Genomic DNA, 26,291 nt, shown 5'->3' with positions numbered 1-26,291 from the left:
CAGAGGGGTGGGAGGAGATGGCGGCTGACCGGGGGCTGCCGGGGCTCGAGGCCCAGAGGGAGCAGGTGGAGGGAGAAGGGACCAGTCATCTGGGGCGGCAGCGGCCGCTGCGAGCGGGAGAAAAATGGTACGCAGAGGTGATGGCGTGGGGAGGGGGCCCATTCGGTGAGGGGGAAGCAGTCTGGTGGGGCCAGCAGAAGTTGGGGTCAGGGGTTGTGCGAATGGGGAGGGGGAGTTGTAGGTGGAACAAGAAGGGGTGTGCCGTGAGGGAATTCCTCTTTACATCCTTTCCGCTGAGTTCTTGAGAAATTCGGGGTCCCGTAGAAACCCACCTCTAATCCGGGTTAGAATCCCAATCCCCTTCCGTAAATGCTCATTGGTTTGGGGCGGGTAGCGCTTGGGAGGGAGGCGGGTTGGTGACAAGAGAGAAAATCCCTCGACTTTCTCCTCTTTCTCATTAACCTGGATCAGGGACAACTCGGCTTGGAGTTGTCAACGGGTAACAGATGCAGTAATTATGCACTTTTGCACTGACTATCCTCACCCGCTCCGCATCGCTAGAGCATAATGAGACGAGCGCTGAAATTTTGTTGTGGGTTGCCTCCATTTGGCCTTCGGTATGCTTGGTGCCTTAATAGAGTAGCATAAATAAAAATTCAGGTCCTTTCTCTGATTTGCTGGAGAGTTCATGCTATTAGACTTAATGGGACCTACTCCCCAGTAAGTATAGGATTAGACTGTCTGGCATCCTGTGTACTTTTATTTATTTATTTATTTATTAAAACATTTTTATGCCGCCCCATTCGCCAAAGCCTAGGGGCGGCTTACAACAGTACTTTTACTTACTAGGGCACAATCGCTGTTGTGCTTGGTAGGTTTAACTTTTGAATAGAATTGTTTCCTGTTCCTTGTCCATTCTTGCATTTTTTCCATGTCGAGTGGTAGTAGATACTTGAAGCTCACATTGTTCAAACTCATTCCCTTTAGCAGATTTTTAAAATCCTTATGTTCCTTGGTGGCTTGATTAAAGATGGGAATTCTAAAGTGCCTTAGTTGTAGGGAAATAGACTCTGGGAAGGGATGTTTATTTTGAATCAGCTTGAAGCTTGAGTGCATGTTCACGTGTCTGGACACTGCTGGTCCACCCCGCCCCCCGGTCTCTTTTTTGCTTCCTTCTGTGTATTTGGTATCTTGATGTGGACACATCAGTGACATTTCCTGAGTGGCACTAATTCCCACTGCATGGTGGCTTCTTTTAAAATGGATTTCCTCTTCCTGAAGACTGTCAACATTTGTGTACTTTGCTCTTTCATTTATGTACGTCTACATGGAAACTGGTTTGAAAATCATATAGCTACTTCCTGAATGGTGGCCAGTTTTTGCCAGACTAACAGGATTGATCACTCTCCCTCGCCTACTGCCCAGGTCCTGTGTCTTTTACAGTTGCATGACAGGCTGAATTTCAGTAACTGCAAATTTGCCTGGAGAAAAGTGGTACAGATTTTCTCCCTCTTCTTGGGAGGCTAAGGAGCCTTAATTCTCTTTTAAATAGCAACCTTAGTTTCGGAGAGGTGTTATTCAATTGTTCCATGCTATCTAACCACAATTAGTAACTCTGGATTAGGCTGGCCATCCAAGTGCAATTTAGTTTTGAGTTCTTAGTCATCCCAGCTCAGAGGCTAAGTGCATATTGTCAACATTGCTGTCTTTTGCTTTATTGTTTGGCCAACTGGCACTTTCTGTGTGTGGCTCTATCCTGCAAAGAATAAGTTTCAGTTTCACTTTTGATAAGCAGGCAAACTCCCTGTTTTGTGGAGGCCATATGCATTCCCTGTGTCAGTTGTTTCAGCTTTCCTCATGCCCTTTGGTGCAGGGGTTAGAGATATTTTGCTTCCTGTCTGTTGGTTGCTCTAAATTTTTACATGCTAACTTGCAAACATATCAGGGGTGAGACAAGAGATCAGCAGCTCAGCTGCAAAAGAAACAACTGCACTGTGTTGTCACAGAACAAAGAGCCAACCTACCTCATAAGGCTGTAGCAAAGTATGCAGTCTAATCTTACACATCTTTATTTGGACGAATACAATTAGACTGTGTTCACTGGAGTTTCTTTCCAAGTCTATGTGCTTAAGATTGCATTCTAAATTAGATGAGAATGGTAAGGTGTGTGGTACAGTGAATAGTGCCTATAGTGGTGGCTATGTTCATTAGCTTCCAGTTTCTTTTTAGCTTTTAAAACTTTCTGCCATACTGACATGACTTGTGTGCCCTCCACTCCTCATACGTTCATCTGCTGTTCTCTCTTTTACCACCTCAAATTGCATGCTGAGGCAAAATAGCCGCTATCGAAGGTTGTACTTGTGCAGATTCCATCTGCTACCTAGATCTTTTGCCTTTCTTTCTCCAGCTTCAGCTAGCCAGTCCTGTGCAGCAGTAAATGAAGGGGACCACCAAGATGTAATTCCCTAGGAATCTTGTGCACACTCTCACCAAGGACAGGGTGCTCAGCTAGCTAGCTGTGATGCTGTCTGCATCCCAAGAATGCAGATTGGGAAGTTCCAAGAGATGCTTCTTCTGTGAGTTCCCCCTGACTAAGAAGGAACTGGGACTGTTGTCAGCGTCATTTCTGTAAATCATGCATCTTGATTGGTGCTGGGATATAGAACAGCAACCTGGGCCTTGGTTAAACTGAGCCTGACAGACTGAAGTTCTGTCGAACTCCAAAGCATGTGCACTATTATTTTGTACCCCTTTTCTGTGGGTAAGAGACTTCAGGCATGTTTAAAGGATGAAAACTCTAAATTAGATTGCATGGTGCTGAGCTTCTCAAAGTGTGGCAAAGGGCCTCTTTGGGGCAGATCCCAAAGCATGAGAAGTAAGACTCTGGGATTGATTTACTACTGCTGAAAGATAAGCTGCAGCTAATTGGGGTGGGGAGGTGTTTCCTCCTGCCCCTATGAGATCCCAAAAGGAACTTTGACAAATAGCAGCCTGAGGAATGAATGAGCTCTTGGGTCCCTGACAGAACCTGCCTTCATGAAGCAGCTGTCCAGTGCTGAGCTCAGTGGAAGAGAGTGTGGCACTGAAGCTAGGCAAGAAGGTGAGGACTGAAGGGAAGAGAGGAGTATTCCTGTTAACTCCTAATCTGGAGAAGCATTGAGAAACCCTTAAACAGCTTGGAAGCGTGTGTAGTGTAACAGCAGCCTGCTCAGAGAAGAATGGGGCCTCATTTCTCCTGTGTTGCTGGTGGTCAGGGACTCAGAGGTCGGTATGACCAACACCAGAGGGTCAGCCTTTTAAGAGCTCCTAGCCCCTGACCTCAAAGAGATGTCATTGCTCTGCATAGTTCTGAGGGCCAGTGTGTGATGCAGCTGACAATGGAGATGGTCAAGCTCGTGAAAGCTGACAGATGAATTCACAAGCCACTTGCCCATCTAGCTGCATCTAGGTTGCAAATTTAAGTCATTTGTGCTGTCCCCTCAGCTCAAAAGAGGGGAGGAAAAAGAAGCTGCTCTCATCCAGTCTGCAAGAAATGTCTAGTCACTTGGAGACCATGATTCTTGCAGGAGGCAAATGGCCATTTACACAATTGGTTTACATGGCAATATGTTTGCCTATCTTGTAAGATTCTACAGAGCTTTTATTGTCAGTAGCAGTTATGAGACTTCCAGAGATGAGACAGAAGGATCTGGTGGAGGCCCCTCTGCTAGTTCCAAAGTGTGGTTGACCTACATGGGGACTGCCTGTTGCCTTCCACAGGCTTTGGAGGTTGTTACCACCGTGCCCCAGGGCAATATAGGGAGAAACCGTTTTGGCCAGTGCACCATGTGTTTCATATTCTGAGCCAATTGTGTTGAAAGGGATGCTATAAAGAGTGAACCACTTTGTGGATGGGATGGAGGTGTTATTTTTTTCCTTCTGCTGGGTAGCAAGGAAGGAAGAGAATTATGATCAAGGATCTTGGTTCACTGCCCAGCAAAAAATTAAAACTGATTTTAGAGATCAATCCACCTCAGCAAACTGTTTTCTTGGAATATATTGTGCATATCACTGAGGCTCGGAAACTTAATCCTTATAATTGGAAGGGAATGAAAGTCCAAAACACTTCATATATCTTATCTGAGAGAGGCATACAATAACCATGTAAGGAAGTTTTTTTATTTTTTGTCTGTTTAAACACTTTTTTGTTTAGTGCTAGCAGATTGGAGTGGGTGGTTTGAGCATGAAGGGCAAACCTTGCTTGGGCAGGAACAGTTCACGACTAAAAGCTGAGATTTAGAGGAAGAAGAGTTAGTGGGCACAGTTTAATCTGTGGGGCTGTGAACTGAGACATGTTTCTTCCAATAAGGAGCAGCTTTTTGTACTTTCACAACATTTATCTGGCAGCTCTTTTAGTATCTCCAAAAGCCATGCAGATTGAGGTGTTAGTAATATGGTGATATATTTAAAATTTGCTTGGATAAGCTCTTTAATCAACAACTTATTTAAATTGGCATATGGCTTTCAGAAATATCGCTCTGGGTTTATTTATATCAATATATTCAGCTGCACCTCTGCCTTCAGCCCAAGAAGTTAACTGTGCTGCCTATCCTAACTACCCTGAATTTCAGGGAGAAGGGAATAAGTAATGCATCTTTGGCTATTAGGAAGCTCTAGCAACTTGGTACCAGGCCTAAGACAGGGAATGCAGTGAGTGAGAAGCATCTCTTGCTCAGAGTGTCAGAAGCCCTTATCTCCTTCTTGCCTGACCCTTCAGCTGATGTTGCCTTCAGCTTTTGAAAGCATATTATGCCAGACTGGAAACTTGCTCTTCAACTCAGGATAGCTGGAATTTTTTGGTTTCAAGGTATATAAGTGGCCAGCAGAATGTTGGAATTTGTGAGCCAGTGCCCTGGACTAAAGGATGTAGTTTCCTGGTAGAGGAGTGGGTGTTGTTCCAGCTCTCATTTTTGTATCTTACAAGGCCATTCTGGTGCAGGATTTGATCTCTAGGCTTCCTTGCCCAGGTATCTGCTGGAGAATCACTGGTACAAGCAGTGGAAGGCCTATGTGGAATCTGGAGACCAGAATTCAAGCGCTTTCCCTGGACGGATCAACAATGCTGAGCTCTTTGAAGGTACAGCTTCCTTTGCCCTAATGAGTTGCCTTGCGATTTCCCCCTTATCTTTTGAATAAGTCTCATAGCTGATTAATATATGAGAACTAGATTAACATTTATTTCTCTGTTTTTAATCATATCCTTCCTCCAAGGAGTTCAGGGTGGCATAGATGTGTTCTAACAATTCTGTAAGGTACTAGAAGATAGTGACAATTCACGGTTGCCCTTCAATCCCCCCACCCCGCCCCAGTCCTTGCCTGACTGGCAGTTTTAACAATTGCACCTTCCTGGGGCCTTAACTTCATTGCTGTCTCTTGGAAGTGGGTGTGTGTCAGAAGTTGGGAAGCTGCTCTCCTGTCCTGCAGCAGGGAGTTCTGGACCTTGGCTCCTGTCTCCTGCTGAAACTGCTTGGACAGCCCTTACTGTACAGCTGTCTTCCCCAGAAAGGCATCCCCCAAATTGGACTTGTAGTTGAAAGCATCTGGAGAGGACCAGGCTAGCCAAGGCTACTGTAGAGCTTCTGGTCATTCTGGAAGGGGGTAACTGTCCTCCTTGATTTCAAATTCTTTCTTTCTTTCCCTCCCCCCTCTCCAGATTTGAAGTCCTACCGGTTGAAGGACCAGCTGGTGGAGCAGGAGGAATATGTTCTGGTGCCTGAGGAGGTGTGGGACAAGCTGGTGAGCTGGTATGGCATTGAGCATGGCCAGCCAGCCATTGAACGCAAGGTGAGTTGCTTGCTGCTTTGAGGCGCCGGGTTCCCCTGGAGCCTTGCAATTGCAGCACAGCCCATTGCAATGAGGAGATGGAGCAGGGGGGCTGGAGGTGGACCCTTGCACAGACCTGTGCCTACACTCGCTGTTACACTGACAGCTGTGATGAGTAGACCTGGCAGTGGGGGTGGGGGGGGGAGAGGGAGGGAGGAAGGACTGAATGGATGTCAGAGGGTAGGCAAGAAAGAGACATTTTCCTCTCCTACCCCTCCCCCCTCAAACACTATATGTACAATACCTGTGTGAAATTCTATACCTATGTAGAATAACCCGTTTCCACCAGGCATTTGCCCTCTGGCAATGCTTCCCTCAAGTGGATGTCCTTCAGAAGTGTTTGGACTAGAGTCCCCATCATCTCGGCATGCAGTTTGGGAATGCTAGGGGTTACAGTACAACAGGCACCAGGTTAGGAAAGGCTTGTCTGGATGCTGACCCCCCATGCCAAGTTTCTCCATCTCCCTTTCGAATGGGATATTGTTTCCTGTTTACATCTCATATCTCTATCCCCCCATTTTTCCTGCAAGGAACTCAAGGCTATTTACAGTCCTCTTCTCCCTTTTATCCTCACAACAGCCTTGTAAGGTAGATTAGGTGGAGAATCAGTGGGTGGCCTGAAGCCGAGTCTAGCTCCCTAGCCATTGCACCACAGCGGCTCTCTCATGATTCGCAGGTTGTGGAGCTTCCGAGCATGCAAAAGGTGGAGGTGTACTTGGTGGAGCTGCTGCTCTGCCAGCACAATGACATGGACAGCCCTGTGGTCGCCCAGTTCAGCCGTATGGACCTGATCGGTAAGAGGCCAGATGCCTGAGTGGAGGCGGAAATGGAACCCCTGTGGCAGTGGCCATTCCCGCTGAGGAAGGACTCCTCCTCTGCTCTTGTGTCTCCCCACCACCCCACAGACACGGTGCTGAAGGAAGCACGGCGCCAGTTTTCTGTCCCAGCAGAAGACGAGACAAGGCTCTGGGTGAAAAATGCTGATGGCTCCTGCGAAAGGCTGCGGAACTTGCAGATGACGGTGCTGGATGCTTGCCTCAGTTCAGGGCAGGTAACGCGACTGCAGCCAGGCTCAGGGCTGCTGCGTACAGGGGAGGTGCCCGGATCAAGCACCAGCCTCTCCTGCAGAAAGCTACACCTTGCAAGCACGAGGTGCCCATCCTCCTCAGCCAATGTGGTGGGGGTTGTGTGGCAAGAAGAAGGCACCAGGCTGGGCAAGGCAGACCTGAAGGATTTCTGTCAGTGAGGCTGAAAAAGATCTCGGAGATATGCTGCCCACCCAGTTGAGGTCCTCAGAGCTGATAGGCTGGCTTGAGCTAGGTGGGCTGGCCAAAAAACATACTTTTTAACTCAGTCTCACCCAACTTGCCTGCTCCATTTAGAAACTAGTGCTGAGCATTTACAACATACTTGCCATAGCCAGAAGAAAGGACAGGGCTAGCGTTGCATAAGTTTATAGAGGACTGAATGCAATGCAAAACTGAGGCCTCAAACTTAGTTTTGAATGCTAGATAAAGTTTCAAATCATTTGCCATGGTGGGAGAGGGTTCCTCCTTGCATGTCCAGAGGGTCTTTCCCTCTTCACTGAATAACCTTTTATGCAACCTTTGTGCAACCTTTTCCCCTTGTACAACTGGAATTAAGGAGAGGCCTCCCTAGTTGAAAATCTGGCTTCCAGGCCTCATGTACTTCTTCCTCACCTTGCACACTTGAGCATTCTTCCAGATGTTTTCTTTTGTACCAAAAAAGAGTCTGCCATGTAGTAACTGAACTGTAGTGGGAAAAGTTATATGTAGTCACACCTGGCAATTGCTGAAGGGTTTATTTTGTCATAATGAACCTGTGCTTCTGAGAGTGCAGCAGCTTATTTTATGCCACCCGCTGAGTCAGTAACTTAAAAGTGTACATTACTCGATGGATGCCTAAGATCAGAAAGTGTGTCTGCTGGAAACAGATATGCTGTATTTTTTGCAGTGCATCAGATGCTACTTCTGAATGTATCATGCAGAGTGCTTCAGCTAATGGGCAGTGTAGAAATGCAATAATTACATAAAAATCAATACGATGCTGTAATGGTTGGGATTTTTGTAAAAAACAAAAACAAAACAAAGTGCTATACAGTAGTATTCTCCTCAGGGGGCGTAATTGTGTTGCCCTTCTGAATACTTGTTTTGTACAGAAACCTGCACATCAAATCAAACTGAAATGACAGGACAAAAAATACAGCACAGCAGTGGATGAGAAAGGGAGAGAAGATGCACAAGGGCAGAGGGAGGAGAGCAAGTGTGTTCGGGAGAAGGAGACTCTCTTGGACACAGGCAACGACTCTTCCCCTCTGGGGTGCCCGTGCCAGCCTTTTTGCCCAGGTCTCTGTGCTACCCCAAGAATCACCTGCTTCCCTCTCCCTCGACTGCCTCCCTCCCTCTCCCACAGAGCACATACGAATGATTAGTGGGACAGCACTGAGTGTGCAGGTCTGACTTTGCACCAGTACAGTTGGAGAAAAGGGAAAGGAGGGAGAGAGTACTTTCGAGAAGGAGAAAAAATGGATTGCTTTCAGATAGACACCTGCAGAAGACTATCAACCCCAGTTTCACTGCTTTCTTGTAAAGCACATCAATGCTGGTTAATCAGTTCCAAAGGAAGTGGAATTATCACCACTTGGCACTTCGATTTGGTTGATTACTTTATTTCCTACCATTTTTGGGTGGAAGACTGGGAACAGCTGTGGGTGATTTGCCTGCTGCCCTCTAGTTAATTCAGCCCTGTTCTTTCCTTTCTTTTTCTTTTGTCCCTCTTGCCCTGCCCCTGTTTGCACATCCTGCTAGGTGGTGATAATGGAGACACGGAGTAAAGATGGCACTTGGCCCAGTTCTAGACCACTTATCATGTGAGTATTTAACTCTTGACATTCATGCAGTGTCAAAGGAACATATGCAGGCTCTGCATTGCGACTGGTTCTCCTGAGTTTCAGAATCAGCATCTCTTCCTTAGAGGCAACTGCAGCTTGGCTATGGAGTGAACCTAAACTATAGCTGCCTGGGGAATGCTGGAAGTTGTAGAGCAGTGCTTTTGGAGGGCTCCCAGCTGGGGAAGGCTGGAAATGGAGGAAGGTTAGGATCTGCTTCCTGTTGTTCCCTTCTTCAGCAGATAGCTGTTTCACCAGCCACCATTTTATCCATTTCATCAAAGTTTAAATGGTGTACTTCCATATTTTTTCTTTTTTCTTTGCTGTTATTCTCTTATCTAGCAAGATTTCCCTTTAGTTAATATCGATAGGTATGTACTTCTTGTAAGATACATAAAATGAAGAGATGCGTGTCAGCATTTTGGCACCTGCTTTTCACTGCCTGCCTTTCCTCGCTTTCCTCAGGAAGAACTCAACCGACGAAGAGGAACTCTACCAGGGCCAGCCTGGGGTTTGCGGCCTTACCAACCTGGGCAACACCTGCTTCATGAACTCTGCTTTGCAGGTAGGGGGGGTGGGATTTGGCAGGAAGGGGTGACTGTAAGATGGACACCAAAGCCCCATGGCTGGGGAGAGCAGAACCCTGAGTGGGATGCACATTTTACTAATGTTCTGCCAACATGAGGTGCTGCTGTTGCAGTTAAATGTTTCCCCACAGGTGGGCAGTAGCGGATCAAATCTTGCCACTCACCATTGGAATGATTTAGTACAGATGTTGATAGATCTCCAGCTGCTTGGGATGTCAACTGCTAGAAGCCCCTGCCAGAGTGGTTCTTGTTCAGGATGCTAGGAGTTGAAGGCCCAAACATCTGGAAATCTACTTTATGCCCACCCTGATTTAGAAATCTTAACAGTTTGGGGAGAGCCAGAGGAGGGTTGTTATTTTCTTGTTTCCATTGGAAAGGAGATAGAGACATTGGGTGTGCTGGCACATCATGGCAGCTCACCCTGTGGATAAACGATGCAGAGTGGGGGCTGCATGAAACTATCCACAGTGCACCCGACAGGCAACTAGGCTAGTGTGGGTGTCTCACCACCCCTTTCCCCAGAGTCCTCCTCAGAAATCCTAGGGCAAGACCTTCCTCGTCTGCCTCCTTGCCAGGACGGCAAGCCACTTTGTGCTCACCATGGCATCTTTGTGCCCTTTGCCCATTCTTTTTTCAGAAATTATTTGAACAACCTCTTCAAAGTGCCCAAGCAGTGCATTGGAAGGATTGTCATGAGTTTGTCATCCCAATAAAAAAAACCCAGCTCCAAATATGTGCCTTTATTTTATTTGGAATGTATTCATCTATTTATTACTATACTGCTCCACAGCCAAAGTTCTCTGGGTGCACTTAAGTATAAATGGGGAGTCTTGCCTGGGCAATGTCTAGTGAGGTGTCTGCATTCAGAGTGCAGCAAGACACCTCATGAGCATGACCAGAGAGGCTCCCAAGAGCTTTATTTTTCATGTTGGTTTGTCTTGATAGCTGTCAAAGGGCAAACTGTCAAGAGATACCAAAGTCAGGAGGCTGCTGACTTGCATGCTCTTGCCTGGGTGCAAGGCTCTTTGGATACAATGGCTCTGACTTCTGAGGAAACATACATAGATTTGCAAAATAAAAATGTAGGATTCACAGAATGGGAAGAGGGCAGAGGAAACAACTGAAGTGATAAGCCCTGCTTTGTTGGAGGAGGAGTGCACCCATACCTTTGTGGCCATACAGTGAGTACTGAGTGGCTACTCATGAGCATAGGCAGGATACTGGACTGTGGGGGGATCTGGGCCACCAGGCACACCTACAGCGAAGCAGCCTCTGACTTCGGTACAGTCACACTTGGCACTCAGATGCGCACTGCCGGGGCAGGGCTGAGAGCACAGCCATGCTCTTCCTTTGGCCTGGTGCGGAAGCAAGGGGGTGCTGGCATTATGGATGTTTTGGGGGTTGAGCTGGGGAGCTGCTCAGCTCTCAAGCTGCACACATTAAATCAAGGTACTCATCCCTCTCAGGAATGAGTGAAGGACGAGTTGGATCAGGTGATGTATTGAAGAACTCCATAAAGGAGGCTTCCATCCTGGCTGGGTGCATCCCTGAATCTTTAACCAAAGCCAAGTCTTCCTGCTGTAATGAGTAACATTCTGCAATCTATGTTACAGGCCTCCCTATACCTGCTTCAGTCTGATTTGGTTGTATGAGGATGGAAGGGAGCATTTAAGCTTTGCATGCTCCTTGCAGAAATCTTGCTTAAACCATAGTGACCACTCCCCAGCTTCTGAGATTTCACTGCATACTTGGAAGCCAGTATTCACAACATTAAAAGCTAGCAGTTGCTTCTTCAAAAAAAAAAAGCAAGGTTCTCAGGATGCCAAATAAGTGTTTTTGCTCACTCACAGTTCCACTCCACAATGGTTGGGCTCATCCCACTGCGGAACAAATTTTATTTATTTATTTAGAAAGCTGCTATGCCCCCCCATTTGTTGAAGCCTCGGGGCAGCTTACAACAATAAATAAATAATAACAATATAAAACAATATAATATAATTGGAGATGTCCTGGCCATAAAAATAAAATAAATAAATAATGTTAACAATTAAAATGGCATTTGAATAAAAAGGTCTTTGCCTGGTGTCGAAAAACAAATAATGACGGTGCCAGGCGGACCTCTCTGGGGAGCGCATTCCATAGATTAGGCGCCACCGCAGAGAAAGCCCTCCTCCGAATACATACCCTCCTAATATCCTTCATGGAATGTTCCTGGAGAAGGGCCTCTCCTGCTGATCTCAAGGGGCAGGCGGGCACATATGGACGTAAGCGCTCCTTTAGGTAACCAGGACCCAAGCTGTTAAGGGCTTTATAGGTCATAACCAACACCTTGAATTGGGCCCGGACTTCAATGGGGAGCCAGTGAAGCTGATGGAGAACTGGAGTCATGTGAACAATTGAACCAATTTTTTTGAACCAATTAAAGTATCCGGACCGTCTTCAAGGGCAGCCCCACACAGAGCGTGTTACAGAAGTCAAGTCGGGAAGTCACCAACATGTGTGTCACTGTCACCAGGCAGTCGTTCTCCAGGTAGGGACGCAGCTGATGGATCAGCTGAAGCTGAAGGAAAGCGCTCCTTGCCACCACTGTCACCTGATCTTCCAATGAAAGCTCTGGGTCGAGGAGCACTCCCAAGCTGCGGACCTTGTCCCTAAGAGGGAGTGCAACCCCATTCAGGACTAGGTCAAGGTCCCCTACTACTCAAATGCTCCTACTGAGTGTGGCCTATTCTCTCCTTCAGTGTCTCAGCAATGTGCCCCCCCTTACCGAATACTTCCTCAACAATTGCTACCTGGACGAGCTCAACTTCAGCAATCCGCTGGGCATGAAGGGCGAAATTGCAGAGGCCTATGCAGACCTCATCAAGCAGCAGTGGTCTGGCCACCACCACTCCATCGTGCCCCGCATGTTCAAGGTAAGCTGCACATCTCTTGCTGTTTCTGTTTCCCTTGGCTTTTTCCTTGGGGCAAGAGACCACTGTCCTGCATTCCTCCTCCTGCAGACCAAAGTGGGCCACTTTGCCTCTCAGTTCCTTGGCTACCAGCAGCATGACTCTCAGGAGCTGCTCTCCTTCCTGCTGGACGGGTTGCACGAAGACCTCAACCGTGTCAAGAAGAAAGAGTACATTGAGCTAAAGGATGCGGCTGGGAGGCCAGATGAGGTGAGCAGAGCATGCCTGTGTGTGTGGGAGAGGGAAATTCTCTAGCTCTCCCCACAACTGCAATGTTTGGGTGTCACAACTCCAATGTTTGGGTTTGAGAGAGAGAGAGAGAGAGAATGAGAGAGAGGAATATTGGTAGTTTGAAAGACTGCAGACACAAGTAGGTGGTGATAAGAGCACTGCCCTTTGAAAGAGCTGACAGAAGGGTCTACACTTTCAAGAAAATGGAGTGGGGGCAGTTTCCATGCTAAACATTGAATTTCCTCATTGGGCCAGCTCCTGCTTGTGGTTAGTTTGATTTTGGGACTTGTGGGCAGCAGAGTGTGCTGTGCAAGATGGAGAGAGGACTGTCCCTTCAACTTGTCCTTTTCCCTCCAGGAAGTAGCGAATGAGGCATGGCACAACCACAAACGCCGCAACAACTCCATCATTGTTGACATCTTCCACGGACTCTTCAAGTCCACGCTGGTGTGCCCCGAGTGTGGCAAGGTTTCTGTGACCTTTGACCCTTTCTGCTACCTCAGTGCCCCTCTGCCCATCAGCAAGGAGCGGGTGATGGAAGTTTTCTTTGTGTCCATGGACCCCTGCAAGAAGCCCAAACAGGTATCAGCAAGCCCTTCTGGCAGGGCTGTCTGGTTGACCGGAAGGGCAGGGGTCTATCTAAACTGGGACTGACTGCAGGGAAGCATGATAAAGTATCTCTTCTGTGTGCTGGATGCCCCAGGTTTAACCACTAGCATTCCTGGGAATGATGGGGAAAAGCCATGGGTAAAACCCCATTCCCATCAGGCATGTCCCTGTGCTTTTCTTAGCTGCTGTGCGTGCAAGCGGAGAATACCAAGGTGCTCAGCCAAGGAGGTGGCAGATACAGACAGTATCTGGCTGTAGCCTGCAATGTTGGCTCCTCCACTGGGCATGGATTCCATCTTCTAGAAATCTGGGTTGGGTTGGCGTTTGGATTTTGTTGCAAGGACAGAGTGCTAGCAATTTCAGCCTCCCCCTCCCACTAACAGCCATTTCTATTCACAGCACAGACTGATTGTCCCAAAAGCTGGAAAGGTGCTGGATCTCTGCCATACCCTGTCCAAGCACACTGATGTTCCCGCTGAGCGGGTGAGTTTTGGGGGCATGGGTGCTGCTCTGCTCCCACAGAGTGTGGGAGTGTCTTCCATTCTTCCCTCTGTGCCAACTCCCTCTATACATATGTGTCTCTCTCTTCCAGATGATGGTGGCTGATGTGTTCAGCCACCGCTTCTACAAGATCTACCAGATGGATGAATCCCTCAGTTGCATCTTGGATCGGGATGACATCTTTGTGTGAGTATGGAGACTGGAGTAGCAGGGCAGAACAGAGGGCCAGTGAGCCAAACCTGGCTGTCCTGGGGTCTTGATCTGACCCTGCATGACTTCCCCAGAAGGCCATGGTCCGTTCCCCGCCACTACTTGATTTCCTGTTTTTTGCAGTTTTCCCTCCATTCTAGAAGAGGGAACAATTCTGCTTAATTACAGGCAGCTAAGAGCTTAAGTATGCTGCTATTTTGTCCCTGCCTCTTTTCCCTTCAGTCCCACTCACCATGGAGAGCTTTTCTGATACAGTATTGGCTGGCAAGCTACAAGAAGTTCAGCATTCCTCAGGCAGAGGACTGAGTCCTCTGGGAAGGACAGGAGAAGGACCTGGAGAATGATCCTGTGGGAGCCTTGAATCTTTGGAACCACCTTCCTGATGAAGTTCAGCCCACACTGACAGCAGTCTTTGCAGGGCCGGGCCAGGCCATCTTTATTCAGCCAGACCTTTTTGTTTCCATTGCTTCTGCTTGCAGTATTCTCCTACCACCTGCCTCTTAGTCTCATCTAGCTGGTCATTACTGTAGTTTTTATGCTTTTGGATTTGTAAGGCCAGCACCCACTTGAGTGAAGGAAGTTCTGTTCTAGATGTTTTTCATAAAGACTTGGCTCCCCTTTCCCCTTCACAGCATGTCTCTCCCCCCCCCCTCCAGATATGAGGTATCTGTGTCCACCCTGGAGGACTTGGCCACCGCAGATGCCGTGGTGCTGCCTGTGTACCTCCGGGAGCGCACTCAGGGCCGGGACTACAGTGATACCTACTGTGGGGTGATGCTCTTCGGCCACCCACTCCTGGTGTCCGTGCCTCGGGACCAGCTCTCCTGGGATGCCCTATATCAGCTTCTTCTGTGTCGGCTCTCGTGAGTGACTTGTGTTTCTTTGATCTCCACTCTGGCCTGTTTGCTCTCTTCTTACCTTGCTATGAACACGAAATTTTGTTAGTGTATTTCTCTAGAGCCGGAGCAGAGGACACATGACCCACTGTGCAGTTTGGCATAGAATTCCCATCATCCCTCTCCATCAGCTGTGCTGGCCAAGGCTGGTGGAGTTACAGGCCCCAAATTCTGGGGAGGTACAAGTTGCTCACCCCTACCAAATCCTCCATTTTTCATAAAAAGCCAGGACAGGGTAGGGAACTCAACAGAACAAGGGTGTGGTTCCTGTTAGGCTAGGAAATTCACTGGGTGGGTTTGGGCCAGTTGCTGACTCTCAGCCCAACGTACCTCAGGAAAGGTTTGTGAGGATGCAGTGCAGGGAACAAGGGCTAGTGGAGCTGCCTTGGCTTCCTCATGAGGAGAGGAGAAGTGGTGCAATAGAGGAAGAAAGGAGGGATATAAATGCAAGATGAGGATGAGAATGACGACTAACCAATTTAAACAATGAAATGGCTCATTCTGCTCAGGCCTGCTCCAGATGGTCACAATGGGTTACCTTGCTTCTCTTCTCCCAGCAAACGTGTGAATTAGGTTATGCCAGCAGTCTTGAGCCATCCCAGGCCCGGGATCAGAACCACCTTTTTAGCCCAGACATTGATTTGGGGAGCCACTGGTGCAGCCCCACTTCACTCATGGTGAGATCTAGTAGTGGTTCCTCACCCCCCCCCCACACACACACCAGTTGAAGATCAGTGGGCTTGGCTGAGGGCTGCTTCACATATGGAGGCACATGCCTGCTCGTGTGCACCAGCCTGGAGTGATTTGGGCACAGGCACAGAGGCAAGCACTCCTGGTTGAGCAGAGATGTGCACAGGGACCTTCCAAATCAAATCCTCACCCATGGCAAGACATGGCTCCTTCTGCTCCACAGATTTGAGGTGAAAACTTCTCTGACTCCTTGAGTGCATACAGCGACCACTTCCAGCCTGGCACGTGGCACATGTTGGATTGTAAACCCCATCAGCCGTGGCCAGTGGTCAAGATGTCTGGAGGGCACCCAGTTGGGATAGGCTTTCTAGGCAAAGTGAGGGGCTTCCTCCACTGCCACAGTGACTCTCCTTCCTGTCTTTTCCCATTGCACTCGCACATTCAGAACATCCACTGCTTGCCTTTTGGTTCAGCCCTGCTCCAATTTGCACCCCTTGGGTTCTGCACCTTCAACCCATCTCTTCCTTGAACTGCCTCTGTGATGCCTTGGCTGCACCACAAGAGTTAAATTTGCTATTGTTCCAAGATCTGCATTTCTGCTTATAAGAAGTAATGGAAATTCAGGATTTTGGGGATGGCGCAGGGAGTTCTAGTTTGGGTTAGATGCCTGTTTTCAGGCAGGTCAAATTCCAGGAGGTGAATGGGATATCTTGGCCTCCAGTCAGCAAGGAGTGGGAGAGGAGAGCAGCATTTTTTGTTAGGGGGACTGCCTCTGAGCTGGCTATGGGACTGAGTGCTGTGCGGCCCTCCTGGTTAGACCAGAGGCAGAGTCTCCCTTGCTCAGACAAGTGCCCCCTGCTTGCTTTCTTAGCTAGCCCAGCAGCCTCCAGATCACCCTGGGGCTGGCAAAGGGTCAAGTGCAGAAACCAGAGAAACATACTTCTAAAGGGTGATTCCCCCATTTAAATATACCCAAGGATGTTCCACACAGGCCTAACAACCTGTGGAGGTGAACAGAACCTGAATCAAAAACCTGGCCACATCTCCTTTTACATTTTTTTCTCAGCTACATTTTGAAATGTCCCCCTCTCTACTCCAGGCCACCCAACAGAGAGAGTCACAAGGACTAGATCTGTCTTGTCAATTGCAACTCTCTTTCATTGCTTCACTGCCTCAAGGGAGCTTGCTGTGACAGGTGCTTCTCTGCTGCCACTTTGGACTAAAGATGCCGTCTCCCTTTCTCTCTCCTGCAGCCGCTACGTGAAGCAACCAGACTCTGAGGAAGAGGAGGATCAGAGTGGGGAGGAGGAGGACAAGGAGGACGAGGAAGATGAGGACGAGGACCTCTACAATAAGAGACCCAATGGGCTGAGTGAGGGTGAGCACACAAGAAGACCCCTCCTGAATCAGCCCACAGATTCTGGAATGTCTAGTTTGGCATTCTGTTCACAAGGTGGCCAGCTGCTGCCTTTAAGCATAAGATGGCTGAGAAGGCAGAGTGTCTGGTTGGTGTGATAAGAAGGTCTCTCTTGTTTCTGTCTGTCTTCTTCCCCCACAATATGTAGGAAAGGAGGAGGAGGAGGAGGAGGAGGAAACAGCAGTGGAAGGCTCCACCAGCCAGGAGCCCAGCTTGGAGACAGAGGAAAATCCCTCAGACTCATTGAGGAGGGAGGACATGGCTGGTGTGGCAGGGAGGCACAGCCCCAACCCATCTCCCCACCAGTCAGTGCAGTCCCCTCAGACTCCTTCTTCTAGCCCCAGCCCCCCCACAGCCAACCAGGCCAAACGCAAGTGCTGTCTGCCACAGAAGCGGCGGAAACTGCTCTTCACCCTCCAGCCCGTCAATTCTAATGGTACCAGTGATCGGTTGGCCGGCCAGGACGAGGGCAGCGCCATCTCCTTCAACTGTGAGTCCCTTCTCTATGGAGCTGTGTGCACTCTTGTCAGAGGCCCTTGTAGAGTGAGAAAGGGGTCAGTGAGCCCCTCCAGGGAAGGAATGGCTGAGGCAGTGCTTGCCCCAGTGCTGGAACAAGGCAAAGCCTGAAATTTCAGGGGTGCTCAAGGCCCCTTCGCTACAGTTCTCAGTGTGAATGTTGTTTTTGAACGGCTGCCAAGCTCAGATGCACAGGTAGGATTCTAACCCATGTTCCCTAAGAAGTAATCCTGCACTCACCTTTCAGATTTATTTTGTTGTTATACTTTGACTTTTTTATCTCTTCCCTCATTCCTCCACTTTTTTCCTTCTTGTAAGTCTCAATTGGCCTGTAAATCAAGGTGGCTTACGAGGTCCTCCCCATTTTATCCCCCAACAATCCTGGCCAAGTGGGGACTAGAACTGAGGCTCCCCATTCCCAGTTGAATGCGCTTAGTCCTAGGCCCTCTCTCAGTGCTCTGGCAACAAATGCCATGTTGCCATGAAGATTTGACCTATTTTGGGCTTCCTTGTGTGAACAAAAAAAGCTGCAATACAAAATCAAGTGTAATGTGTATTCAACTTTATTAAATGAATACTACTTGTGTTTAGGTCTTTGCTGTATCACATGGACTTATGGTGACCCCTCAGTTGTACCCTTAGCATCTCCATCCCCTGTGCTTCTTGCTACATGCCTGGTTCAGAAGTGAGATCCCTGGGTAGGTGGTTAGGAAGCCCCAGAGAAAGCTACCAGCATTGCATCATTGATCTGAAGAGTTTGCTAAGGAAGAGAGACCAGGTGGACAGCTTTTTATTCTGTGTTGCTTCACAACTGGGGATTTAATTGCTATATGCCTTGAGGACTGTTCCCCCACTTCCAGTCATATTTGCTGGCTGAGCCCTCTTCCCTTGCAGTTTTGTGGTTTATGTCATCTAGTGATGCTTGCTGTAGGGCACCTTTGCGTCTGACAACTTGTGCTCATTCACAGGGGCCTGCAGTGTGTGGAGGGCCCCTCTCTTAAGAGTTGTGGCTGTCTTATGGCTCACAAAATGTAGCAGAGAAATGAAATAAATAGAATGGCCAGGTTCAGGCTCTTTCTGGGCCCTGGGATTTTATGAACGACACCCAAACATTCCCAGACACACATACTCTAGCACATTTAAAGGTGTGCAACTTTCAGAGGTTTGGGAGCCATTTGCCCCTAGAATTCCATTATAGGCTACAGTGCACATGTCCCCAAAGGACCAAAGTTATTGCTTTGCCACCAAAATTCTGCAAACAACTGCTTTGTGGTTAACTTGCTTGTTTCCAAAAAAATGCAACCTTCTACTGCTATGGAGCACTGTAGTTAGTGGCTAAAGTGGAATCTGGCCTTTTAGTTGCTATAGAACTGTTAGTGGATGCCTGTTTCTTTCATTTTCAGGGGCACACACATTTAGTGGGCTGGCAGGGCCGCATTTTGCCCACTCCTGCTTTTAAGGATTGAGCCCTTTAATCTCTTGGGATACATGGAAAGGAAGGCAATTACCACCTGCCCCCTTGGGATACACAATGAAGGGTATGCCACATCAGAGACACCTCCAGTTTCTCTGGCACCCAACTGTGCCCACTGTGCTCAACACAGCACACACACCACTCTTGTAGCAGCTTGGCAGCCCTGTATCTTTCATCCCTGTTTCTTCTACTTTGCACAGCCCAGCCATACATTGCCATGGATTGGGACTCCGAAATGAAGAAGCTGTACTACAACGAGGCAGAGGCTGAGGTGGGTCGTGTGTGAGAGGCTTTTCCAGCTCCCTGGCTCTCTGTTCTTCTCTCTCATCCCTCTCTCCTTTCTGGCTTGGGTGAGCTGACACTCCTCCGTCTGCCTGCTCCCTCCTCAGAGCTACGTCAAACATGACTGCATGGGCTATATGCCAAAGAAGAACCCAGTCCGGCTGCAGGAGTGCATCGAGCTGTTCACCACTGTGGAGACCCTGGAGGAGGAGAACCCCTGGTGAGAACTCTGAGGGCTGGGCCTCTTTCCACAGGCCTCCTCAAAGAGAAGGGAGTGCTGGGAAGGACACCTCGCTCTCAGCTTCCACTATTGCAGCAAAGAGTGTCTTTGCCTGGCAGAACCATCAAGCAGATGGCAGGAGTTGGCCATACTCACAACTAACCTGGCAGAGCCAAACTGCACTACAGCTGGGACCATTGGCTGAAGCCTGGCTGGAACCTTTTTCTTTTTCATCTGCATTATGTGGAGGATTGTGTGTGGCATGATCCTATGTGCTTGCCTGCATGTTAGGAGGTTGCAGGAGCAAAGCCGCCCCCCAGGTCTTTACTTAGGTTCTTACATGTGCAATGTGCTTCCATTCATGAGAGGTATATGTGGCAGCCTTCTAGTTGTTGGCTGAATTGAGGTGCCAGACTTTTCAGTGGGCAGAGGAAGCAGGGGATGAACTCAAGTGTGTTTGTGCTGGCCCAGAGTCAAGATGTCAACCCACAGAAGCATATTATGTGGTGATTGTCAGTTCTCAGAATTGCTCCATCTGGCAGAACACTGAGTCCTTATCTCCTTTTCCCCCTTCCAACACCCTAGTTCCTGCCCTAAGGTATCTGGCTTAGAATTCTTCCTGAATGTTCAAGATGGGTTGACTGCTAGTTCTCATGGAGGATGAGGCATCTTCTGCATGTCAAGCTCACATCTAGTTCTTCTTGTCCAGGTATTGCCCCACCTGCAAAAAGCACCAGCTGGCCACCAAGAAGCTGGACTTGTGGTCCCTGCCAGAGATCCTGATTATTCACCTCAAGCGCTTCTCTTATACCAAGATCTCCCGGGAGAAACTTGACACCCTTGTGGAGTTCCCTATCCAGTAAGCCAGTTGATGAAAAGGAAGGGGTGAAGAGAAGGTAGATCTCGAGGTGTCTGGGACTTCATCTGCCAGAAGTCTTGACCAGCTTAGCCACTGGTCAAAAATATTGGAAGTTGAACTCCAAAATATTGGAAGATTTACTCCTGGAGAGGAGTGAGGAGGGAAGATGACATGGAGGATGGCTTGTGCAACCTTCTGCAGCAGAGGATTTCTGTGATGAGGGCATCCCTGTGCTAGTTAAACATGCAGAATCCCAGAAACCAAAAATTGATCCAAGGGCTTTGTCCTTCACTTTCCTGGAAATGTGCTTTAATGCAGCTCTACACATGACCTGTGTGGTGCCTGCTCGGTTCTCATGGCCAGGCCTGCATCCCCTGCCAAGCTCCTTCCTCTGGCTGGAACATCTGGCTGATCTCCCGGTTCCTCATACCGCCGATGATTTTTCAGAAGGCATATGAGCCATGGGACACTCAAGGCAGTGGTGCTTGGCCATGGGTGGCCCACACTGCTGCTCATGTCTGCAGAGATAGCTGTTAAAATGAAGCCCTCTGGAAAGGGATTGCAGAGTATGTTCTAGTAGTGAAGGTCCTAACATGTATAAGCAGGAGGCAGCTGGCCTACCTTACATACTAGCCGGAAGGATTACTGGGAGAAGGTACATGAAATACCACAGGGAAGTTAGCTTAACACCCAAACATTAGTCTTATAACTGGAGATGCACATAAAAGCGATGGCAGTCTCTGTTGCAAGCATATTGGTTCCACCCAAGAACTATGGAAAGCATGACTGGAGGACCCCACTCCCAATCTGCTTAAAAGACTGCCTAGAAGAACTCCTGTCTTTTGTACTCTCTTTCCCATAGGGACCTCGATTTCTCTGAGTTTATCATCAAGCCACGGAAAGACACTGATCCTGCACTGTACAAATATGACCTCATTGCTGTGTCCAACCACTATGGCAGCCTCCGAGATGGCCACTGTATGTATGGTTTTGGGACTGAAGGAGGTGGTAGGGCTGGGGAACAGTGATAAAAGGCAGAATTGGAGCAGCTGTACGTTTTGAGGAAATGGTGTATGTTTGGGTTGTGGGCCTTTGGTGCAAATCAGTGCAGCAAAGGCCAGTGTGGTGTAGTGGTTAAGAGCATGGGACTGGGACTCAGACGATCTGGATTCTAGTCCCTGCTCAGCCATGGAGCCAACTGGGTGACTTTGGGCCAGTCACAGACTCTCAGCCCAACCTATCTCACAGTGTTGTTGTTGTGGGGATAAGATGGAGGAGATGTAAGCTGCCTTGAGCCCTTTGTAGGAAAAAGGCAGGATATAAATTGAAAAATCAATCAATCAGGAATTTGCTGTCCAGGTCTAACCCTTGTCAGACTGAAGAAATTATGCAAATTGTTATTTTGCTTATTTATTGATAAAGTTTATAATGATGTTCCTCAGTTTAAAAACAACAATAATCCCCCAGGGATGATTCACTAAAATGGCAAAAAAATTAAACCCAATATTAAAACCCCAGAAACCTGCAAATAATTCTGGAATCTATAAATATTGGAATCTATAAAATCTATCTATAAAAAAATTAATGGTGACATGCTGGGAGGCCTGCATACATTATGTGCCAAAACTAAAACAGCAACATCCACAAGAATGTTCATCCAGTGTGGCTCATCTTTGGTATCACTGAACCATGGCTTGTTGCAACATGTGATTATAGCCCTTACAAGGGGCTATGGGATGGCTGCTGCCACTTGCTTAGACTTGAAGCTAAGAGGAGCAATGATAATAAGCTCCTCCCTGAAGCACCCATGAGAACAGTCCAGGAATAAAATAATTTATGGTGCAATTCTGTGCATGTTTAGATAGAAACAAGTCCTGCAATTCCCAGCATTCCCCTGCCAGCAAAAGGAGTTGCAGAATGTTTGTCTAATAAGGCATAGTATTGCAGCTTTAGCATGGAATGTACTGATCTTAAAGAAGGGGATGTGCAAACAAATACTGGCTGTTGGTGGGCAGGGCTGGCTAAGAGCTGGAGTCTTTCAGGAGCAGAATCATTCTGCCCAGTGCAAATCTGTTTCCCATCTATTGGAAGGCCTCCCTTATACCCTTATTTATTTCACAGCCTTTCTTTAGCAGATGCTGTCTTTATTTAAAAAAACTTGTAAAAAATTGGTATCCATATAGGCATGAAGTTGGACTACTACTTACATAAGTAGGATGTAAGCACAGTGCTACACAGTTGTGGCCTTCTCATAAACCAACATCCCTTTGCTTGGGTGGTTGTCAGAAGAATGTGAGGTTGTGCGTCAGTGGTCTGATCAGTCTTTGATGCTCTCCAGACACGACTTTTGCCCGGAACAAGGACAGTGGGACATGGTTCTACTTTGACGACAGCAGCGTATCTGCCGTTTCAAAGTCCCAGATTGAGGTGAGTAAAACATGACTAGCATCCCTAGATGGTTCCTTCTTGCTCTTTGCTGGCTGGCATCTTGGGCATGCCAGTGGTCTGCATGCTTTGCTGAAGAGACTGTCAAATCTTGTAGAGCAACTCTGGCCCTTACTGGACCTGTGGGAATCTGAGTCAAGCCTCCAGAGCAGTTAGGCTTTTCATTTACTGGGAATAAGTGGACTTTGGTCATCCTATGTAGCCTGCCTTCTCCTGTGATTTCTGCATGTGAAGCCTTTTAAGGGCTTTCTGGGAGAGTTCCCATTGCACTTGCACATTCAGTCAGCCACTGCCTGCCTTTTGGTTTGACCCTGCTTTAATTTGCAGCCCATTTTAAGTGGGAACAAGGCCTGTCTCCCTTAGACTGTTTCCCTTCACTTGCTGGGCCCCTCAACAGAATATTGTAAGAGGATTAGGAAGCCAAATGTCATGGCATGGCATACAGTATGAGAATCTTGGCCTTCATTTTTTAGCAGTTGGTAACCTTTATGGCTCCAAAGATGTGCCCTAAAGCCAGAATGGACAGAAGCACAAGTTTTCAATGTTACTGGGGCAATGGGGAGAGAAACTTCAGTATCCTTGCTCCTCCCAACAGTAGCCAAACCAGAATAAATTACAGAAGTCTTCTGAAATGTTCCAGTTGAATCATTTATAGGTTGCAGAATTGGGCCTGCCCGGGAACAGTATGTGTGCTTATTTGTGTTTGTTTTGATTGATAGATAGGAGAGAAAACATGAACGTGCTATGCTGGGTGTGGGCTCTTGTTTTCTGACCTTGTGAATCGACTTAACTCTGCTGAGAGCATGATGGCTGCTGTCCTTTTGTGGTGCAGTGACATAGTCCATTTGAAACATCCAGGGAAGGTGGGTGGTTGCTGCCAAAAACCTTCTCAGTTGTCTTCCTAGAGGCAGTAAAAACCCAAAGGCCTAACTCTGCCATTACATCTTTACTAGTCTGAAGGGAGAACTGCTGATGGCCCAGTTCTGAAGTTTCTTGATGGGTTATGGGGTGGGTAGGTTAGTTTTTACTTTCTTGTATTTCAAATTTGCTTAGACTGGTATATATTCCTGGTTATAGTTCTATCAGCCTCCACAAAGGGGACTTACCCAACTCCAAAATATCTTCAATATCAGTATCTTGAAAGAGTATTTGTTTTATGGCTGGGGTAAGAATGGAAATACAGCTCTCTCTAGTAATCACTCTGTCTACTGTACCACATTAATTTTTACTGAAGGTAAAAGGCTCTCAGATCTTCTTGCTTCAGGGGTCCCATGAGAGCGTGGAAGAGAACAGAGGCCCACCTGCCACAAAATGATAGCACAAACATGGAACAAAGCACAATATGGTGGCAGATGGAGGTGGATTTTGGCAGCAGCAGCCAGCCATTGATTTTATTTTAGATTGCTTTTAAGCCCTCCTTGAAGTGACTAAATACATTGCCATGGCTGTTTCTTTGTACCAGGGAGCTCCACAGTTTAGCTTGCCTCAAGACAAGTAGACAGGCTGCAGAAGTGTCATGACTCACCTTCCCCATTTCATGCTGTAATTGCTGATCCATAGGCTATACCTGGAAGATTTTAAAGCATCCCTGTGGTACAGGGTTTTCCTCTCCATACCACCCCTGTTTCCCATAGTATTCTTATTGTACTGTCACTTCTACTCTCTTCCTTTGTCACTTAACTCATAACCCCTCCCGGACATGGCCATATTTATTCTTTCCTTTCTGAAGGTACTGGGTTGTTGCAGCATGGAGGCCCACCTGAGAGTGGACTAAGGCATGCTGGTGGTTCTCTGCCCACAGCTTGAGAAGTACTACTCTGATACAAGTTGGTCTGAGCTTCTTAGCTTAAATAAAGTGACACAAAATATTACTGATACTTCATGTAGATCTGTGCAAACCATGAGAATGTACTTTAGTCTTGACCCAGTCTGGATCTAATGCATGCATTAGACATTTCTTATCCTGACCCATCTTTTCTTGCTCATTTGATAGTTCCATGAGTTTGGGGGGGGGGGGGGGCTCCAGATACAAGTTAGACTCATCATCTGTTTGTGGCTTGCCTTCCTTCTCCTGAACTGGGACTCCCACTGGTCCAGCCTTTCCATATGGGCGGCTAATAGCTCACTTGTCATGTTTGTTTTCTTCCACAGACCAAAGCTGCCTATGTCCTATTCTACCAGCGCCAGGACAAAGTCCGCCATCCTGCTCCTCTTGCTGCATCCACAAGCACAGCTAATAGCAGAGATCAGGAGGACTATGAGGCCCCCTGTGATTCCCTTGCCAGAGAGCAAGCAAGTCGGGACTTCATGGATGTGGACTGACGGTGACCCTGCCTGCCTTTCTCCATTTGCAGCAGGAGAAGGAGGCAGGGCAGAAGAGGCATCTTCCTTTTCTCAGACTGAAGCTGGCAGCTGGATTTGAGCCAGTGGCCATGGCTGCTTTCTCAGGCCTTGGAATAGGGTTGGGCAGGGACATAGGACTGGAGAGATTTCCCCTCTGCCCAAAGTGTAGGGTCCTTTGCTTTGCAGAGCTTTCCTACTCTGAAGGGTTGGTTTGGTTTCTCCTCTTGCACCAGGGCCAGTGTCTTGCACCAGCATTTTATAAGCTGCAAAGGGGTGTGTGTGGAGGGGGGGTCTTCCTTTTTTCCTATCTTAAAAGTGGGGAGTCATTCTCAGGACCAGATCTGCCCTGGTGGGGGACTGGCACAAGCATAGTTCCTGGGAGCCCTGCTGTGTGCTGCCCACCTCCCTGACAGCACCAGCTCCTCCCTTCCCCTTCTAGCATCAGGGTCACTGCCCTTGTTCTGCTGCTCTCAGTGTAAGACCCTTGTCTCTTTATTTGGGAGGGCTTTACAAAAGGTATTCACAACAACTGCAGTTTGCAGCCAACCAAACACTGTTCCCTAAGCCTGTGCATCAGTCACTGGCCCCTCACTTGTCTCCCAAGTGCCTCCCTCTTCTCCCTCTGCCCTCCGCCCCCCAACAAAGCAATAACTGCAGGATCCCACCACAACCATCTGTGCCCCTCATAGGCAATATTGCCTGGAGTCTGAGTGAACACACAGACTCCCTTTCTGGGCTTCCTTCTCCCATAGACTCCTGCTTCTGAAGTTCTTCTCCAGCAAAGGGGCTGGTTTAGCCCTTGGGCTGTATGCTGCTTCTAAGTCTTGCATCAAAGCCTGTTTGGGGAGGGGGTGGGGACTGAGTTCCTTTCTGCTTCTAGAGAGGAGGAACTTCACTGCTGGCTACTGCAAGCTGCTCTGGCAGGCCCCGCCCCCTTAATTGCTGAAGGGTGGCAGGCTGTTACAAGCCCATGCCTTGCCCAAGGCAAATGTTGGAGTTCTTCCTTTCTGCCGCGCTGCCGCTGCTTCCAGGCTCAGGGATTGCGCTAGTGTGTAAATATGTTTTTGCGTGCAATGTGGGAGGGATGGGGGGCACCAGTGGAGGCAGCGTTGGCTAAGCACAGGGCACTTGCTGCCTGCAGAAACACATAGTATATCTTCTTGAGGAAATTGGGAAGAAAATCCCTTCACTTGACCCTTGGGGGTTTTTTTCTTTTAAGGATTTTTTTCACACAGAAGAAAATATTTTTGGCATGTGGTAAAACTTGTACATAAAGCAACTTCTTTTAAA

General features: G+C 48.0%; 1 protein-coding gene across 3 annotated transcripts; it reads left to right on the top strand.

Annotated features, from left to right (window-relative positions):
* Positions 1–26,291, top strand: USP11 (ubiquitin specific peptidase 11). Of its 3 annotated transcripts, XM_044431322.1 has the most exons (22): positions 73–127; positions 2,408–2,576; positions 5,007–5,116; positions 5,693–5,823; positions 6,539–6,656; positions 6,768–6,913; positions 8,691–8,752; positions 9,236–9,335; positions 12,099–12,272; positions 12,360–12,518; positions 12,897–13,121; positions 13,548–13,631; positions 13,741–13,835; positions 14,516–14,722; positions 16,699–16,823; positions 17,011–17,352; positions 19,053–19,123; positions 19,242–19,354; positions 20,064–20,213; positions 21,076–21,191; positions 22,552–22,640; positions 24,810–26,291. In XM_044431322.1, exons 2-22 carry the CDS (start codon positions 2,542–2,544, stop codon positions 24,978–24,980), a joined length of 2,823 nt encoding a protein of 940 aa, XP_044287257.1. In that variant the 5' UTR covers positions 73–127; positions 2,408–2,541; the 3' UTR covers positions 24,981–26,291. The 3 variants fall into 3 exon arrangements, with proteins under 3 accessions (XP_044287256.1, XP_044287258.1, XP_044287257.1); XM_044431321.1 differs by lacking the exon at positions 2,408–2,576 and having other exon boundaries at positions 1–127; XM_044431323.1 differs by lacking the exons at positions 2,408–2,576; positions 14,516–14,722 and having other exon boundaries at positions 1–127.

The sequence above is a fragment of the Varanus komodoensis genome, unplaced genomic scaffold (assembly GCF_004798865.1).
Source record: "Varanus komodoensis strain SLA01 unplaced genomic scaffold, ASM479886v1 scaffold22, whole genome shotgun sequence".
NCBI lineage: Eukaryota > Metazoa > Chordata > Lepidosauria > Squamata > Varanidae > Varanus > Varanus komodoensis.
Note: the sequence above shows the minus strand (reverse complement) of the source record. Positions and strands in the feature narration are given on the sequence as shown.